Raw genomic sequence first — 19,080 nt, 5'->3', positions numbered from 1 at the left:
CACTCGGCGCCGGGCACCGTACCGAGCACCGGGGTGGATGCGAGCAAATCGGGTCGGGCGTAGCCCCACGGGGGGGGGGGGGTGGCGCGCGTCGTCTCCATCCCCATTTTACAGATAGAGTAACTGAGGCACAGAGAAGTGAAGCGGCCTGCCCCAGGTCAGACAGCAGACAAGAGGCAGAGCTGGGACGTAGAACCCGTGACCTTCCGACTCCCGGGGCCCTGCTCCGTCCACTACGCCACGCCGCAATTCCCGAATGCCTCGGCGGTGCCCGAGGAGACTTCTCCGGGCGATGCGGCTCCCGTCACCGGAGGCCCAGCGGAGGCGGGGGTGGAGAAGGGTGGGAGGGGGGAGGCAGGGAGAGGGTGCCTCACCCTCACCTCATCCGCTAACGGGGCCCCCCTCCCTCAGCGGCTCCCAGCAGTGCCATCGCTCGACTCGGGGGCCGCGGGACGGGGGTACCTCCCTTCCCGCGCTTCCCGGAGACTCCGTCCCGTCAGCTGCGGGAGCCGAGCCTTCACCACCGCCACCGTCATCATCAACGCCGTGACCCGAGCTACCACCCGGCGCAGAGCACCGTCCTGGGTGGGCGATAGAATTCAGGGAGCACCTCACCGTGGGTTACTAAACGGTGTTTATTCAAGTCCTCCCGTGCGCTGAGCACTCTGTGCTAAGGGCTTGGGAGAGTACGACGAAGGTCAGGGTCCAGATCCCTGCCCTGGAGGAAGTTACGAGAGGAGGGCCAGGCGGGTCCGAACGGCTTACGGGGAAGAGGAAAATCGGAGGTCCCGGCCTTTAGAGCTAGAGAAGGGCAAGATGGGTGAGTGAATAGCTAGTGGCAGTGGGCTGTGCCATTTCCACTGTGTACCTAGCGGGTGCAGAGCTGGGAACAGGCACTGGAAGTAAATACCATTATTCCCGAGGGTTCCCGGTGAGGAAGCCTGCCTTCCCAGGCTCAACAGCACATCCTGGTGTCCTAGGAGGCTGGTTGGGGCCAGCCCCAAACCTGCCGTCTCCTCCTGTTCGGCTTCCCTGCCTTCACGCCCATCGGTGCCAGCCCCGACCTCACCTCACCCTTCCCCCTCGCCGCTCTTCTGTCTCCGGGAGTCCGCTCTCTCGCTCCCCTCGGACCGGGAGCTCCCCAAGAGGAGGGGTGGGCTCGGGGCCGGGCGAAGCTCGCGGGAACCCCAAGACCCTCTCCGCCCTCTGGACTCTTTCTCCCTCCCCTCCAACTCTACAAGCCCACCGCTCCCGGGACCGACTTTAGAAGAAGCCGAGCCCCTCAGAACCGCCCCGATGGGTCAGCTCCGTGATCCACCGGATCCGGAATCCCGGCTCCGACATCCCTACCGTTAGAGGTGGACCATCTGCCATCACTAACTTTCGTCTAGTAACTCAAACGCCTTTTGAACCCGCTGATATCTTTAGCCGCTCGACTTCCCCCGCTAACCGATTCCGTGTCCCGCCTCTCCCCCACCCCGCGACACGCTCGCACGCGCGCTCTTCCCCCAGCAAAGAGGCGTTTTCCTTCGGTTTCTGCTCTAAACCCGCCTCCCTCCGGCTCCCGCGGGCGTCCCCCTCATCCTAGGACCGTGGGATTTGGGGAACGGCGATTCCGTTGAGATTCCGTAAACCTCCGTCTCGCCCCGTCACCCGCCCTCGTCCAGAAGCTTGCTCCGGCCCCCTCGTCATCCCCGATTGGTCTTCTCCGTCCCGGCCTGTTGCCGTATCGGAGCTAAGGAGATGGGGGAGAAGGGAGCGTTGCTGAGGAGGGTCCTCGGTGTTCCCACGGAGGTTCCCCGAGGTAGGAGGCCCAAGGCAAACGCTCAGTCATCGGTCAACGGCATTTATTGAGCACCTCCTGTGTGCAGAGCCCTGCGGTGAGCGCTTGGGAGAGTACGACCCGACGGAGGCGGTAGGCCTGTTCCCCGCCCGGACGACCTGACGGTCACCTTCCCGGTGTCTTAAAGCAGCCCGGTCTTCCCCCGGCCCTGGCTCCGTCCAGCGCTCCGCCTCTCCGTCCTGCTCCGCTGCTCCGGGCGGGCACCCGATCGGAAGACGAGGGCCTGGCCCGGGCCTGCCCCGGGGAGGCGAAGGGAAGCCGGGCCCGCTGCAGCCCGCCAAAGCAGGATGTTTGAGCTGGGGCTGACATCTAGTGGCCCCGAGCGATGGAGCGGCATCGCACGCGCGGTTCCCGGGCTCCTCACCACCCGCCGCGGCGCCACCGGGAGGGAGGGCGGACGACAAGGACCTCCTTCCCAGCTGGGCGGCTCCCGGAGTAACAGAGGGCATCCCGGGCAAGAGCCAAGGGGTCGGCGGCAGGCCGGGTCTGGCCTCGAGCGTCCCGGCGGGGTCAAAGAGGGAAGAGATGGACCGCTCATCCGGTTTTGCAGGGGACGGTCCGTTTTCCGGCCGGTCGGTTTCCCCCATCCGGCGCCGACGGGCTTTTGAACGCTTTCACGTCCGACATTCCTATTTTTGAGGCCCCGGCCTCCCGTCGCCGCGGCTCCTGCCGTCGAGTTGGGCGGATCAGAGGCGGTGTCCGTGTTCAGCGGGAGCCAGGAAGGGAATGCAACGGCTCTGGCGGCAGGTCTTGGGGGGAGAGGATGGGGGACGGAGGGAACAGGGCCCCCCGGCCCACAGAAATGCTCTAGGTACGGGTGAACTCGGTGCACTTCCTCAGAGCGGCCCGGGTGACGGCACTGCGTTACGCTGCGTGTCCGGCGTAATGCGCGTGATGTCGTGCGCGTCTCTAGGTCCCGTATTTTTGAGGGCTGCCAGTGGCTTTCCCGGGCAGGAGAGAGAACGAGCTGGAGAGAGAAGGGAGAAGAAAAATGGAGCGCGGGGCGGAAGGAGGGAAGGGAGGAGGCGTTCGCGGCGGGGGGGTGGTGGGTGGGGGGTGTCCCCAGGTTGAGAACGGGACTCGTCGATATATTTGGGAAGCCCACGGGAGCAGGGCTAGAAGAGCAACTGGGGGGTAAATACAAGAAGGCCTCATGGAGGAAGTGGTCCCGTTGTGTGAAGAACAAGAGGAATTGGGGATGACAGGTGGGAGCAAGGAGGCGGTCCCACGCCTACGGGTCGGAACGGGCAAAGGCTTGGCGAAGGAGGTAGCCGATCGTATCGTCTCTACTCCAAAGCTTAGCACGCGACTCGACGTACGGGGAGCTCATGACAAATACGGGCTTACAAATGACCGGGAAGACGGCGTGGCCCGGTGGACGGGGCACGGGCCCGGGAGTCGGAAGGACCCGGGTTCTGATCCCGGCTCTGTCGCTTATCTGCTCGGGCACATGGCTTCACCGGGCTTCAGTTACCTCGTCTGTGAAATGGGGATTAAGACTGTGAGCCGCAGGTGGGGCAGACTCTGTCCAACCTGATTAGCGTGAATTCTACCCCAGGTCTTTGTACAGTGCCTGACACGTAGCAAGCGCTTAACAGATACCATTGAAAAAATACCACAGGGATTATCATTAGGTAGAGCGTGGCGAGGAAAGGGGTTTGGAAGAGGCGGGGAGAGTGGAGGGCCGGAGCCTTCCGGGGCCCCGATGTGATTTTTTTTTTTTGAGAGGCATGGAAACCCTCCTCGCCAACTCCCCTCTGTCCCCTCCTCCCAAGAAATGGATCGAGTCCTACAGTCCATCAGGCAGTTTCCCAAAGCTCTCCAGCTAGGCTGACAAGAACGGGAATAGTACCCTGAATTTCCAAGTGTGATCCCTTCAGAGCAGGTCTGGGAATCGGAGCCGTCCCCAAGGACCCAGCAAGTACGCTCGTTGGAGAACACCTAAAAGTTGCCAGCGAGGGTTTGGTTCACGAACCTCTGGGGATGCTTCAAAGGACTCTACTGGGGTCAATTATTATGACTGACAAGAGGAAGAGCTAACAGGAACTCCCAAGCCCCAGCCAGAAGTAGCAGAGTAGGAGCATAGTTGGCGAGAAGAGAGTGACCTAGGCCTCGAGGCACACGAGAGCTCTTGTCTTTCTGCACCTGCTCTGTTCTGCCGCTACCAACTCCGGGTGCATACGAGGAGGGTTTTCCGTTTCGTTTTGCTTTTTTAACGGTATCCGTTAAGCGCTTACTACGTGCCGGGCACCGTACGGGGCGTGGACGCGAGCTAAATCATGTTGGTCACGGGCCGTGTCCCCTATTTTACTAATGAGGTAACTGAGATCCAGAGAAGTGAAGTGACTTGCCCAAGGTTACCTAGCAGGCGAGTGATGGAGTTGAGATCAGAACCCAGGTCTTTCTGACTCCCAGGCACGTGTCCCATCCACGAGGCCACGCGGGTGAGCATAGCACGTGAGGGAAACCTGGATAAAGGGGGAGAGGAGATACGTGACGGGGAGAGAGAGGAGGAGTTGAGAAACGGTTATCGGGGGAAATTTTGAGCCCCCGGGATTGGTTTCTAAAAAACAAACAAATCTAAACTCTTTGATAGGCAGGTGGGAGGAGAAATAACTACCCCATAATGGCTTTTTGAAAAAAATGGTTTGGATAAAATCCACTGTCAGGAGACTGGAGTAAGAGGGGGGCGGGGGGGGGGGGAGGTTTATCAAATCCCACTTAAAAATGTCACGGTGATTCAACTGCAAGTGAGTCAGCGCCAGCTGATCTGGACCAGGCCAGAAATCCATCACAAAGCAGAGCAGCAGCGGGAAAGATCCAGGAAGATCCAGCTCTCTGGCCCCCGGGGGTGGATCCCTCAGGGACCTGGGAAGGAACTTTAAACCCCCTCACCGAGCTTGGGGGACGGAGGGCGGGAGAGGAAAAGAGGAAAGGGAGAAGAAAGGGAGGGAGTTGGCCTGATTCCCCTCGGGCGGTCAGAGGCCCACGGCGAGCTGGCTGCTCCGGGGCCGGGGCCCTCTCTAGCTCAGCTCCCGGCACCGGCCCGGGTGGCCAAATGAAGGTCTTTCTTCTCCCAGGTCCCAAGGCCTTCCCTTCTAAAGCCGTGCTCAGTGGTGGAGGGCTCACCCCGTAGATGAGCCCGGGATTGAGCGGGCGTGCCCCATCTACTCCCAGGCTTTCGGTGGCTGTGCTTCTGGAAGCTAATTGGGAGCGGGCTCGGCCGCCTGCTAATTGGGCCCGGACTCGGCCATCTACTAATTGGGCCGGGGCTTGGGCTCCAGCTTGGCCGGCCTGCTTTTAATGAATAGGCTTGACTGAAGGATTATGAAAGTGGCGTTTCGGTATTTCCTGTCATCTCTGCAACGAGTGACTCAGCCCCAGGGAAGGAGGCCAGAGCAAAACAATGAACCAAATGGGCAGTTCAGAGACCCCGGATTCCGGTTTTCCCCTTTCCTACCCCTCTTCCACCCCCACCCCCCGCCAGAGGACGAAGGCAGCAGCCCCCCACATCACCGCCACCTGCTCCGGTGGGACTGGGGTGCTCCCGGAGGGCAGAGGAGGGAAAATCTGTCCTCCCCCGGCCATTCAGACGATATTTTCCAAAGCGGAATCCTCGCCGAGGGCCCGGGCCTCCTGCGTCTTTCTCCGTCCGTAGCCCCTAAAGGCAGGCTTCGACCCGTAGGATCACCTATGGCCGATCACTTGACACGCACCTCACCCTCAGCCCCCCCGGGGCTTAGGGCCCAGATCCGTAATTCATCGGTTTTCACGTGTCTCCCCCTCTAGACTGGGAGCTCCTTGTGGGCAGGGACCATGCCTACCAACTCTGTTGTATTCTTCTCTCCCAAGCATTCAGTCCAGTGCTCTGCACGCAGGGAGAGCTCAGGAAATAGCGTCGACCGATGAGAATCTAATGGGGGAAGACGATAGACATAAGGTGACTGCCATCCGGTCATCAAGTGGCTACGACACAAGTGAATCAACAAATAAATCCATAAAGTGGCGATGGGGATGATCGTGGAGTCTCCCGCCCGGGACAACGGACGACCTGAGAACCTCACGAAGGACTCGATTACGAGAGAGCAGCCTGAGCAGCGCCACTCGCGTTTTCTCTTCCCTGCCCGTCGTGTCCCCCCGGGGCCCGGAGGGCAACGAGCCGGCGGGCGGGGGTGCAACACATTGCCAAGTGCAGGCAGAGGTCGTTTGACGGGCCACTTGCGGCCAAAGTGACCGCCACCCCACGTCGATGCCGGGTTTCGGCACCGTGACCCGGCAGGCGGTTTCTCTAATAGTCCCTGCGGCCTCTTCCGCCCACGTTGGCCGGCCACTTTTCCCGATTCCCGCTGGGCCCATTCCTCTCCCAGAATGCCCGGAGTGGTTCGTCGGTCAGAAACCATCACCGCTGGTGGTTTAAGACCCAGCAGGCATTTCCCCAGCTTGCAGAACCGGGGTTAGGACCCAGGTCTCCTGATTCCCAGGGCTGCGCTCTTTCCCCCGGACCAACTGCAGGGCTGAACGCCCACAAGCGGGCTCAAGGGGCTGAGACGAGGTGGCCCCCTGGAAGGGCTGACTTTTCAGAAGGGGAGGAACGTGGCTTAGCAAAGCCGCGGGGAAGGGGGCCCGGGGACGGGGAGAGGGGTCACCCACAAGTTGGTGGGAGAATGAAGAGTGAGGGATGGCGAGGCGGTCTGGGAGAGGAGCACGAGCTGCGGTATAGGAAGAGAGCAGCAGAAAAGATGGAGTGTGGTTTGAAGAGCTTTTGTTTCATATGGGAGAGGAGCACGAGCTGCAGTATAGGGAGAGAGAGCAGACAGAAGAGATGGAGTGTGGTTTGAAGAGCTTTTGTTTCACAAGGGGCTGGCGTGAGGAGAAAATGAGATAACGGACGTGAAAGCATCACGGGGAAAGAAAAAAAATCAAAGCACTGTACAAATTAAGGGTGATATCAATCCTACCACTATGCGAGAGGCAACGCGGAGCCACTGGAGATCTTCGAACCAACTCCGCTTTCCCAAGACCGTATAGTAGGCAGTCGATTCAATTAGGACCAAGGCAAGTCTCCCAGAAACATTAGCCCGATCTCAACTCTCCACTGTCCAAGCCAGATACGGACCGAATCACCGGTCAATTTAGGTCACTGCTTTTCCATCGTCTCAGCCAGGAAAACAGCGCGCTCTGGGGAAACTTAAGAGTTGGATCTCGGGAGGAAACAGCGACGCGGCACCCGGGGACGCCCGCCGGAGGAAAAGGCACGTGTCCCCCCACGCCGGAGCAGGTGGTCGTGGATAGAGCCAGCGGTGAGGGCTAGCTAGGGACGAAGGGTGCCGCGTGGCGAATGGAGAGGTCTCTCACTTTGCGTCCTTTCTTTGTTACTTTGGGCCGGGCGGGCCTTCCCTCAGGGGAGTGGGGCGGGGGGGATTTCAATCTTCCCCCATCAGGGGGGTGGAAGGTCCTCACGCCTTCTATTTGAAAATCACCTCACAGAAAACACCCCCATCCCTTGAGCCCTTTGGAGGCTGGGCGTTCTAAAACACACCCGCCTGGTTTCCGCTGAGTCCAATATCCAGTTGGGTTCAGGCGCCACACGCGGGGCTGAGCGTGCGGGCAAGCCTTCCCACCAGGGACGTGACATCCGTCTCCACCGCCACATAAGCTAGGGGGTGTAGGGGCCCTTTTATCATCAGCCACGGCGAGGGATTCCAGGCTATTAATAGGACTTGACCACACTCTCTCGATCCGTCGAACTCAAAGACCAGGTTCTGTCTGTTTTAAAATATGCTTATATGCAACCCCATAAATTGCAAATGAACGCCCCTGAAACCAAAAGAATCTGAGGTTACGGTTCCCACAGTGGCTGTAACGTTGCAATACTGTGATGCTAAACTCCCTTTTATAAAATACATAAATAACGTGCAACAAGCTACTTTCCCTAGCAACTGCATCTGAACAGCCTCATTTGTGTGTGTGAGTGTGTGAGAGAAAGAGAAAGACAACAGTCCTCCATACCACCGCAGTAAGAAGTCTAGCTGGCAGAGATTTTGTAGGGTTTTTGTTTGAAATGATCAAAAGCCTAGGGCTAATGTTCCATGTCTTAAGACGGTCCTCAATGATATGAATGAATACTTTTTGGAATTCTATTCGGCTCTAATGGAGATGCAGCTCTTTATCCACACAATCCAATTTCATATCTTAGAAGGCTGGAGAAGGTCTCGAAAATCGGGGGAGAGAAGAATAACTAGGATGATGAGCGGGTGCAGACATTTCATCAGTACGGGGTTAGAGAGGAAAAGGTAGGGCCCTTCGGACCGGAAAGATGAAGGCTGCGAGAGAGGAGGGGAATTGAAGCTTTCCGGATCCCCAGGTGGGTGGGGCAGGGCAAACACAAAATTGTCGCTCCCCAAATCCCAGAGCACCAGAACGAGGGGAGTCGGACGGTAGAAGGTTCGAAACGGATGAAAGGAAACACGTTCTTCCCAAGCAGGATGGTAACCTTCTGAAATCCGTCTCCACGGAAAGTCGGGTAGCCACAAATATCCGGAGATCCGAGAAGGATTTGGAGGGATCTGCGGATGAGCGCCTCCACGACGGCTTACTCCAAGTTAGGGATGTGAAAGGGAAGTTTAGGGGCGTCGGATAACCCGCCCCTAACCACGAGGGTGGGGGTCCAGGACAACCATCACCGGGCGCCTCCGAGGGTCCCGGTGCTGCTCCGAGAGGCACCTGGGCCGGGTGGGATGGATGAGGGTGTCGCTCTTGACCCCTGTGAGCGTGTGGGGCCATCAGACTCAAGAGCCCGCTCGAGCTCTACGGAACCCTAGCGCCGCCCAACCTTCTCCACCGCCGTGAGCCCGATTCCCCGTAGATAGGTGCTACGTGGGACTCCGAGCGGGGCCATTCCCGCCACTGAAGCGACACTCACCTCAACGCAGCGAGGCCGGGGTGGAGGCGGGAGCCGGAGCTGGGTTGCCTAGATCCATCAGGCCACGTTGCAGTCAAGAAAGGAACGGCGGCCCTTTTCGAGCAGATCCGTGGTCCGCTCTGAGGGGGACGGCGGGCCAAGGCGTAAAGCCGCGTACGCGCGGTACGACAGTCTCTGCGTGTGAACCGTGCGGTCGGGACTTAGGGGTCCCACACTGGCCTTTTCACATACACACACGTACGCATGCAAGCAGCCCTCCAGAGTTGAACGTCAGAGGCAGGGCCTTTAAACTACACGTGTAAAACTGGGAATTTCACCCGGTCCAAAATCTGTTTTCTTACTTCCGCCCGTTTCTCCAGTGAGGTCGTCACTGCCCCCGCGGCTCCTCCCCCGCGTGTATTTTCGTCTTTCCGCTACATTACTCGCGCATCTGTTTGTTGATGGAGCCTCCCGTCAGGGCCCGGGACTTGGGGACCAAGGGGACCCGCCCGGAGGAATGCTAATACGGCGTCCCGAGTCCACCGCTCTCTTCCTCTGATCCTCATCCTTCTGGTCTGACTCTTCTTTCTTCACCCATTTTAGCAGTGGGTCCGTACCTTTCAACTGATTTTCTTCCGTGTCTTCTGAGCTTCTTGTCTGACGGTGCCCAGGGAGGGGAGGCCAGAGTGAGGCAACCCAGTTAGGGCGGGGGGGGGGCGTAGAAAGGTACCCGTATGTATACAACCTGTGCCTGCCTTGTCTCGCCCGTTAGACTGTAAATTCGCGGGCAGAGACCGAGTCCCTTACTTCTACTGTACTCTCCCAAGCACACGGCGCAGCGCTTCGCACCCGGTGCTGGGTAAATTCACCCAGTTCTTCCGCATGCTTTTAACGCCCCGTCCGGGCTGAACGCAGTTCGGGAATGGGGGAAGAGTTCTTCGGACGGCGCGAGTCCGGGTAGAACGCAAATGCGACGTTGGAAGACACAGCTGCACCCAACGTGCATGGCGCCGGTCGTGCCGTACATACTCTAGCGCGAGATTTCCGTGGTTGTCGTCATGGTGGTGGCTAAGCGCGTAGTATGTGCCAAGCACCGTACTAAGCACCGGGCTGGATGCAAGATATTCAAGTTGGACACAGTCCCCGCCACAGTCTACGTAGGAAGGGGTAGGATTGAATTCCCCTTTTACAGATGAGGAAACCGAGGCACAGGCAAGTCAAGTGGCTCGCCCACGGCTGCTCAGCAGACAAGCGGCAGAGCCAGGATTAGAACCCAGATCCTCCGATTCTCAGGCCCGTGCCCTTTTCCCCCGGGCCGCTGCCCTAAGTTTTCTGGGAACATAACCTTTGCATTAGAGCACCGGGGCCCAGGAGAAACGACCCGGGACAGTCAGGAAACCAAGGGTTCTAATCCCAGCTCTGTCACCGGCCTGCCGCGTGACCTTGGCCGAGTCACTTCACCACTCTGAGTTCATCTGTAATAGAGCGATCCAATACCTGCTCTCCCTCCCTCTTCGACTACGGGTCCCCTGGGAAACAGGGACTCGTGTCCACTCTGGCCGTTTTATAGTTTACTCCAGGGCACCGCACGGTGCCCGGCGCCAAGTGAGCGCTTAATAAATACCATCATTATGAACTGAGCGTACGTCAGGGTAAGAGCAGGTGCGAAAAAATCGTATCCCTACTTGAAAGATGACAGATGGACAAATGGGGAAAAGCGACCTCACCTTTTACTAAGCAGCAAATAACCTGAAACTAAATACGCGTTCACTGTTGAAGTTGGGAATATTTCCAATTACGAATGGCACCTAGAAACCCAACTGTTTCCGAAGCGCCTTATCTGTCAGTACAGTGTAAGCGTGGCCCTTCCTCTCTTCCCCGACAGAGACTTCAACCACACGACACCCTCGGCTTTCGGCCGCGAGCTCCGTGAGGGCAAGGACCACGCACGTTCGTCTTCGACGGATCTTCCCAAGTGCCTAGTTCAGTGCTTGGCGGGTTTGAAAGTGCGATTAATAAGTCACGGGGAGGCTGGTGATTTATAAGATATATTCAAGCAACACCTCTCCATTCATATTAACTAGAGAGAGGTTATTTACCGCTCCCTTTGCCAGTGGGAAAAAATTAGCTCAATCCATCAAGTAACGCCGCCTTCCCTCGGTGGCCGCGGGGGCCTTCCCGGCAGAGGGCCGGTTCTCTGGACCGAACAAACGCTTTCGGCCAAACCGTAGCCGTTTCTCACCTGCGTTTTGATCTTCTCTTTGCGACTGTCGAATTGACTGCTCTGCACCGGTCACGTGCGGAATGTCTCCGATACCCGTCAAAGAGCGTCGGAGGCTTAAAAATGAGGAAGCTGAGCAGTGCCCAGCTTGGTGTCCTCGATGCGGGGTGGGGAAAGGGGAGGGAGAGAGAAACCGCGACCGACACCATGAACTTCCCTGGCTCAGCAGAGGGAGCTCTGAAAATTTTTTAAAAAAAGGAATCAGTTCCTGTTCCCCTTCCGTCTTACTGTGGCTAAAGAGCACGTTACTCTTGGCGCTGCCCACCGCCGAGTCCGTTAAAGGGGAAGATGAAAGGATATCTTATACGACCTAACGTATTCTTTCTTAAACCAGGAAAGCTGGCTTTCCTTCTCAGGCACTGATGTCTCGGGCCCAGAAAGCGTCAGGCGGGACAAGGCTCCCATCTCGGATACACGAGGTGAGCCCCCGACGCTGATTTCCTTCTGGCAGGCAAGGGAAGAGAAGACAAACTGATGCACGCAGCAGGACTTCGAGAAACGTTGGTCCCAGCAGGAGAACAAAAGGCCAGGCCAGGAAGACGCGGGAGGGGGGGGGAGTTTGTTTTTTGCCTTTTTTTTTTTTTTTAAAAAAAAAAAAAAGAGACCACTCCTTCTAAACAGTTGTCTGGTCTTCCTCCTCCGGTCTCTCCCATCTGGGACCTGGAAATCCACAGGCCCCAGATCTTTCGAGCAGGAAAAGCCTAGACACCCCCGTTGTATGACCGCTCTTCAGTCTTCCCAAAGCTTGTCAAAGGCCACAGAAACAAAGAGGAACAGTAACTGTAAACTTTTATTAATGGAAAATGGAATGCCTCATTAAACAGAAATTTTTTTTAAATGGTATGAACAACACGTTACAAAAACAAAGTGAGCTCACATTGTATCCAACTATAATATGGTGGCAGATTTTTTTGGGGGGGGGGGAAAGGGGGCAGAGGAAAGGGGAGGAAAGATAGAAATGCTCCACAAGTTCAAGGGAACTGGCTTACAGGCGTCACCACTACCGCCGCCTAACATTAAAGCAAGAAACGACTAATTCAGTAGCGGCGGGTGAAGCGGGCGTCACTGTCTCCGTCCGCTCTGGTCTCTCCTCCAAATCCTCCGCCTCGCATTCCACCACCCTGCATCCCGTGGCCCAGGAAATTTCCACCTTGCGCAAAGCCGCCTCGCCTAGGAACAAATTCAAACTTTTGTCCTTGAGACTTTTTTTTCCTAAAAGAGTTTCACTGCCACACTACTGGATAAGGATTCTGCAGCCTCTATTTCTCTTGATTTTTTTTTTTTCTCTCCCCCTCTTGATCGGATGCACCAGATGATCAAATCATTATAATCACACACCGCATTCCAGGTAACGAAGGAGGTTACTTTGCATAACTCGGAAAAGATTTGACTTTTGTTTTCGAAAAGTTCAACTGCGCAAATTGAACAAACATGCAAAAGAGTGAGACCGTGTTATAAAAGGAAGAGGAAGCGAAGGAGCAGGAACAAACTGATTATCCTCGACAAAACTTCTTACCCCGACATTCCTCCCCGGTTCATCGCATGGCCCGGTCCTGAGCGACCAGACACGCCCCTCTCACCACCTAGAAAACAGAAAGGCAAATTTCAAACTCCCCTCCTGGGGCAAATTGGGGGGAATCTCTCTTTATGACCAAAATCTCCCCCTTCCAAAACTCCCAGGACCTTCACCGGGGAAAAATCGGACCCACTCCGCTTCTCTCCTTAGGTCACACAGACGAAGCCGCAGTCGGTCAGATCTCCAGCGGAGTGGCCCAAGCGCGCGTTGGGCGGCCCATCCCTACCCGTGAGGACGGCCGTCCAGGAGGGCGGCCGTCCCACGCTTCCTCCGAGCGTCCTTCGGTGCCGCTCTCGGGGGCCGACCCCCTGGGTCTGGATGGACCGTCGGTCTGACCCGGGATGGCGCTGCATATGGGCTAACGCTCTATCAGCCAGGTATACCTTGCCACCTCTCGTGATCTCGGCTCATCATGCCGCCATCCACTTTGCCCTGCCATGAACGACCTTGACGATCATCTATCCTTTGACCGTGGTCTCCCCAGTCACGGCCTCCCCTTTAAAAAAAGAAAAAGATCAGCGAGATGCTTCCCTTAAGCTCGTGTCCGTCTGAAAGGCTAGCTGTGCTGCGGGGCAAGAAACTTGCTAACGGAGGGCGGGGGGAGGGGGGGGGGGGGGGTGGAGGGAGAAAAAAAAAAAAGACATGAAGAAACCAACCACCCTTCCTTCATGTACAATGATTTGACTCCAGCCAGTCGGGTTTGAAGACCAAGCCTCAAGGACTGGGGACGGAAGAGGAAGAAAAACACCCGCTGCAGGGCCCCCCTCCCTCCCCCCCCGAGGTCCATCAGTCATCTCTACCCTGGATTCCTCATGACGCTCGGCTGGAGAGTTGGCTCGGAGCGGTAGTGTACTCGGCCAATCAATCAACGGTATATATCGCGCGCCTTACTGCGTGCAGAGCACCGTACCGAGCACTCGGGAGGGTCCGCTATAACAGAGTTGGGGGACACGTCCGCCGCCCACGCCGAGCGGCCATCCTCCGGAGTTACGGGTCGCTCGTCGGCAAAGAGTTAATTTGGCTAAGGGGCTGGGTCAGACCAAGGCACGCCACCCCCGCAGCACCTCCGGATCCCCGCGAGTATAAGCGGGGCTCGGTCGGGCGCCACCGGACCTGGGCAAATTTAAGGACGGCTGTTTCGACGATCGGGCAGAGACCCGGAGCATCCTGGTCGGTCTTCCCACGTGGGAGTGAAACCAAAAAGCAGAGGCGATCCGCCGGTGCCCCTCGCTGCACTGTTTAAGGGACCCGAGAGCACCGCGGTCTGTTTCACGGACCCCGGAGAGGACTGCCGGGGTCCGTCACGTAGATGCGTACCCGACGGAGCGGGGTTGTTGGAAACCAACATCCGAGAAAGCCCCGGGGCCGCACACCCAGCCTCATTCGTCCCGGGGAAGCGGCCGACGGTCTCTGAGGAAGCGGGATCCCTGTTTGCCCCGTGACCTAGGCCAGTGACGGCGTGGCCTTGGACAGGGATAAGGCGACGCCCCATCGGTCTAGTCGGAAGCCTAGCCACTGGCTAGAGGAGGATTTCAGCCGTCACTCCCTCCGGTCTCTCCGCTCTTTAATGCAAATCCTTACGTTTTCCTCGGGTCTTAATACAGACCTGATTACATCAACCACATGGGTAATTTATAAGCAGGCACAGAAGATTGTGGTGATTTATTTAGGCAATCAAGAGAGCCCAGAGCGCAGTCGGTAACTGCCGCCTCCCGTCCGCGCGCCACTGAGGGCCCCTGGCGCTGACGTTCTCCGGGCGCGCTTGGCCACGGGGAGCTGAGCCCCCTCCGCGTGAGACGCGCACACCCACCCCCCTTGGAAACCTGCACCGGCTCTCCTCCGTGTCACCGACAAGACTCCATCCTGTCCTGCCTTCTCCACCCTCGGGGAAGAGAGAAGCGGCAGCGGCAAGCCCCCGGCTTGCCCCTCGCCCCCCAACCCAACACCGGACCACCCCGCCGCCTCCCCGGGAATCCAGACCAGCTCCCCTCCACACCACCGAGGACGCCCCATCCCCGCCGGCCTCGCGCCACTCCGGCGCGGAGAGAGACAAGCCCTCTCAAACCTCGGGAAGGCCAACGGCTGCTGGGCCGGTTGCTGTAGCTCCCGACGTGCCACGGACTCAGCCGTGAGGAACGTGGAAGTCCTCTCATCTAGCCGCAGCATCCTACTGCTTTTTCTCTTTATTTTCTGTCCCTAGCCTCGTCCTCTGTGTCGCTTCAAGGGCTTTACGGCTTCAGCTCTCCTTACGGGCCTGTCTCCGGTCCCCTCATTCCCACCTGGGTGTTCTCTCCCAGTGCTTCACAAGGCGCTCGGCATACACCGGCTCAGTGGGAAGAGCCCGGGCTTGGGAGTCAGAGGTCACGGGTTCGAATCCCGGCTCTGCCACTTGTCAACTGTGGGACTGGGGGCAAGTCACCTCACTTCTCTGTCCCTCAGTTCCCTCATCTGTAAAATGGGGATTAAGACTGTGAGCCTCACGTGGGACGACCTGATTCCCCTTTATCTCCCCCAGCGCTTAGAACAGTGCTCTGCACATAGTAAGCGCTTAACAGATACCAACATTATCATTATTATTATTATTATTATTATACACTCAACACTTGACGCTGCTACTACTCCAATCCCTTTCCGGATTCAAGGGTGATGGTCGGCCAGAGGCGGGGCTCTATAATAATTAATAATAGTGGTACTTGAGCGCTTACTGCGTGCCAAACACTGTACTAAGTACTGGGGTAGATGCAAGATAATCAGGTTGGACACAATCCCTGTCCACACGGGGCAGGCAGTCTAAGTAGGAGGGAGTACAATTCAATCCCCATTTTCCCATTCGGGAAGCAGCATGGCTCAGTGGAAAGAGCCCGGGCTTCGGAGTCAGAGATCATGGGTTCGACTCCCGGCTCTGCCACTTGTCAGCTGTGTGACTGTGGGCGAGTCACTTCACTTCTCCGTGCCTGTTACCTCATCTGTAAAATGGGGATTAACTGTGAGCCTCACGTGGGACAACCTGATTACCTGATCACCCTGTACCTACCCCAGCGCTTAGAACAGTGCTCTGCACATAGTAAGCGCTTAGCAAATACCAACATTATTATTTACAGACGAGGAGAGAGGCACAGTTAAGATACATGACTCGCCCACAGTAGGCAAGTGGCGGAGCCAGGACTGGAACCCGGGTCGGCCGACGCCCACGCCCTTTCCACTAGGCCACAGGGGTCCGGGGCCAAACCATCCAGTGGGTCTAGCCTCTTTTTTAACGCTGTGCGTTAAGCGCCCTGTGCCAGGCCCGTACTAAGCGCGGCGGCGGGATGACACGACATAATCAGGTTGGATACGGTCCACGTCCCACACGGGGCTCAGAGATACTGAATCCCCATTTTACAGATGAGGTCACTGAGGCACAGAGAAGTGAAGTAACTTGTCCCACGGCAAACGGTGAAGCCAGAATTAGAACTCAGGTCCTCCTACTCCCACGGCCTGTGCTTTCTTCATCCATTCATTCAGTCGTATTTACCGAGCGCTCCCTGTGTGCAGAGCACTGTGCTAAGCGCTTGGGAGAGTTCGACAGAAAACAGACGCATTCCCTGCCCATAACGAGCTTGCGGTCTAGAGGGGGGAGACAAGACACCGATATAAATTGCGGAGCTGTACGTAAGCCACGCTGCTTTTCCAAGCCCTCTCAAGGAACCCCTCACCTTTGGATTTCTGGGAGGGAAACGGATGCGGTGCTCTAGCCCCCACCACCCGAGAGCTTTACACAGTCGCTCCTGCCGGTCGTTCAAAAGCCAGACGAATACATTTTAGGCCCGTGGGGGGAATCATACTCCTTGCTATTTCTAACCTGGGGGGAGGCATCCCTCTCCCATCGCTCATCCGCTTGTCCGAGCTGTAGCCTCCCCACCCGTCGCGGGAATCTCGGCCGTGGCGATCCGGACCTCCGTGGCGGTCATCCGGGTAGTGCTGGAAGTTAAAGGGCGAACAGGGGATTACTCGGCTCCACCCTCCTAAGGCGCAGGTCGCCCCACCGCGCCCCCGGAAGAGCGCCAAGGGCCCGTGGCCAACGTTCGGCTCCTTTAAAATCTGGGTTTCACCAGCTGGGACTGGAAACGTCTAGCTGCCCTTCGGTTTTAGACCGCAAATTAAGCAGCTTTGGGGCCTACTCTTCCCTCGGTCTTATAGTATAGGACCCAAATGTTCTCCTCACCAAAACACCCCTTCCTTTCAAAGCAAGTAAGGGTCTCCAAAGTCTTTATCCTCCGCATCCACCCCCTTCTTCTGGATCACAATGGCCACAACCACCAGTCGTGGACGCAGTGGAGAGCAATCCCTTCAGACTTGAGGTGAGCCTGTTTGCTAGCTAGTCGAGGGAATCAGCACCCAAAGAAGATTCACTCAGCCCAGGATGAGCCCGTTCACACCTCCGCATAATAATGTTGGTATTTGTTGGTATTTGTTAAGCGCTTACTATGTGCAGAGCACTGTTCTAAGCGCTGGGATAAACACAGGGGAATCAGGTTGTCCCACGTGGGGCTCACAGTCTTAATCCCCATTTTACAGATGAGGGAACTGAGGCACAGAGAAGTTAAGTGACTTGCCCACAGTCACACAGCTGACAAGTGGCAGAGCTGGGATTCGAACTCGGAGAGTGCGGTTTACTCTCGGACCGTTTTGGGGTAGACAATGCGGATCGACACCCCGGGAGTGCCAGTTTTACGAACGGAGCTTTCGGATTTAACTCACCTGTCCATCTCGGTCTCCCATCATCGATCTCGAACCTTCCCTCCTAGAAAAAGGGAAGCTCTCGTTTAGATGACTCCCTCTATAAAATGACTCTCTCGTGGCCTCTGTGAAGTGACTAACCTCGCAAGTGAAAGCGGACGCAGCCTCGGTTTTGCTTTTGACATTCAGCAAGGGTAATGTTCACTGGCCTGGGACTCTCCCACGTTTACACACGAAGTACATCCCCACCGACAGATTGCAATTCTAGCTAAGGGATCCTTCCCAGAAAAACAGTGAAGCAAACGTGATTGCCTAAGAGACTCTTACCTAAATCTACTACAGAATCCTAAGGCTTGCAAACGTGAGACTGGGTACAATCACACTCAATTACCTCTGGTAACAAGGGCACAGACCAAACAAGGATGAATGAGGCACAGGAATTGTCCAATTCTCATTGTTCCCCACCACCGTGACCTCTCACCCCAAATCTTTTACTGAAGATGCTAATATGGAGCCCAACTGGTTGCCTTTGGCTTCCTTCCTTTTCCTCTGCCCTCTCTCTGCTGAAGACTATAATAATAACGGCATTTCTTAAGCGCTCACCGTGTGCCAGGCACCGTATTAAGAGCTGGGGTGGATACAAGCGGATCGGGTTGGACACAGTCCCTGTCCCACGTGGGGCTCACGCTCTCAATCCCCATTTTACAGATGGGTGAACTGAGGCCCAGAGAAGATAAGCGACTCGCCCCCTGTCACGCGGCAGACAAGTGGCGGAGCCCGGATTAGAACCCATGACCCTCTGACTCCCAGGCCCGGGCTCTGTCCCGAACGTCAGGTGACGGGAAAGGGGAGACAAAGGCACGGATGGGGGTGGGCAACCCAACTCTGGCCAACAGCCCACTGACTGCATTTCAAAGTAGGGGAGACGGCCGCCACCATTCACTCATTCGTTCATTCAGTCGTATCTATTAAGCGCTTACTGTGTGCAGAGCACTACACACCACAAAAATGAGCAGTGGCTCACACACTCCTGGCCGCCATAAGGCAAAGGGGCCTTACAGAGATTTCATCTAATGTACCCCTTTCTATTCCTCCGAAACTTAATTTGACCCGATTTGTGGGAGGACCCAGAGTGGTTGCTTCAGGGCTTTGCTCGTGTTTTTTTAGCCTAGGAGGAAGGAGGAGGAGGAGAAGGGGGGAATGGCTAGGCAGAGGAGGCACGGCACTGCCAGCACTCGGGCCTGGAATCGAAAGCCTCGGCATTTGAAAAGCAAATTCACAGGATTCTGTGAAACACAAAAGGATGGAGCTGGGAGGCTCTTGCAGAAGTCCTCTCAGTGAGTCACCTTCGAGAGTACTTAAAACTGGCAGGCACAAAGGAGGTATTATTTACAGTAAGTCAGTACATCTGGGCCACACTCCCCCACAAAGACTACTCCAAATTGTGCTCCTGTCCGTTTTAGGTGTTCCGAAAAATCAAACAACTAACCTGTCTACAGAATGGTCCTGATAGCGGCCTCGGTCCCTGTGGTCAAAGTCGTGGAAGCGATCCTGGCGGCTGAAATCCGAGCGATACCTGTCGTCCATGGCGGCCCTCTTCCCTTCTGACCAGTACGAATCGTCTCGCCTGGGGGGGGGGGGGGGAGGCGGAGAGGAAGCAGAAATTTCATTTACTTCGAGAATGAGTCGAGAAGGCGAGAGACACGGTGCTTTCTCCAGACTAAATCTCATTTAACACCGTCTTGCAAGCAAATCACTGA

At 56.8% G+C, this 19,080-nt stretch overlaps 1 protein-coding gene across 9 annotated transcripts in view; it reads right to left on the bottom strand.

Annotated features, from left to right (window-relative positions):
* Window positions 1-1,830: 1,830 nt before the first annotated feature.
* The window catches only part of LOC100081088 (scaffold attachment factor B2), a 51,120-nt gene continuing 33,870 nt past the window's right edge, over window positions 1,831-19,080 (bottom strand). For 3 of the 9 annotated variants that reach the window (XM_029049942.2, XM_029049935.2, XM_029049936.2), the window contains exons 16-21: window positions 18,810-18,947; window positions 17,342-17,384; window positions 16,443-16,561; window positions 12,985-13,097; window positions 12,542-12,608; window positions 4,131-4,311 (exon numbers count right to left, since the gene is read on the bottom strand). In XM_029049942.2, coding sequence (XP_028905775.1) covers window positions 4,146-4,311; window positions 12,542-12,608; window positions 12,985-13,097; window positions 16,443-16,561; window positions 17,342-17,384; window positions 18,810-18,947 — 646 coding nt within the window. In that variant the 3' untranslated portion in view covers window positions 4,131-4,145. Of the gene's footprint in view, window positions 2,811-4,130; window positions 4,312-11,797; window positions 12,438-12,516; window positions 12,609-12,984; window positions 13,098-16,442; window positions 16,562-17,341; window positions 17,385-18,809; window positions 18,948-19,080 lie in introns of those variants that run through there. The other 6 variants (XM_029049937.2, XM_029049939.2, XM_029049940.2 and 3 more) reach the window with 5 other exon arrangements.

Source organism: Ornithorhynchus anatinus, chromosome X1, assembly GCF_004115215.2.
Source record: "Ornithorhynchus anatinus isolate Pmale09 chromosome X1, mOrnAna1.pri.v4, whole genome shotgun sequence".
In the NCBI taxonomy this organism is placed as follows: domain Eukaryota; kingdom Metazoa; phylum Chordata; class Mammalia; order Monotremata; family Ornithorhynchidae; genus Ornithorhynchus; species Ornithorhynchus anatinus.
Note: the sequence above shows the minus strand (reverse complement) of the source record. Positions and strands in the feature narration are given on the sequence as shown.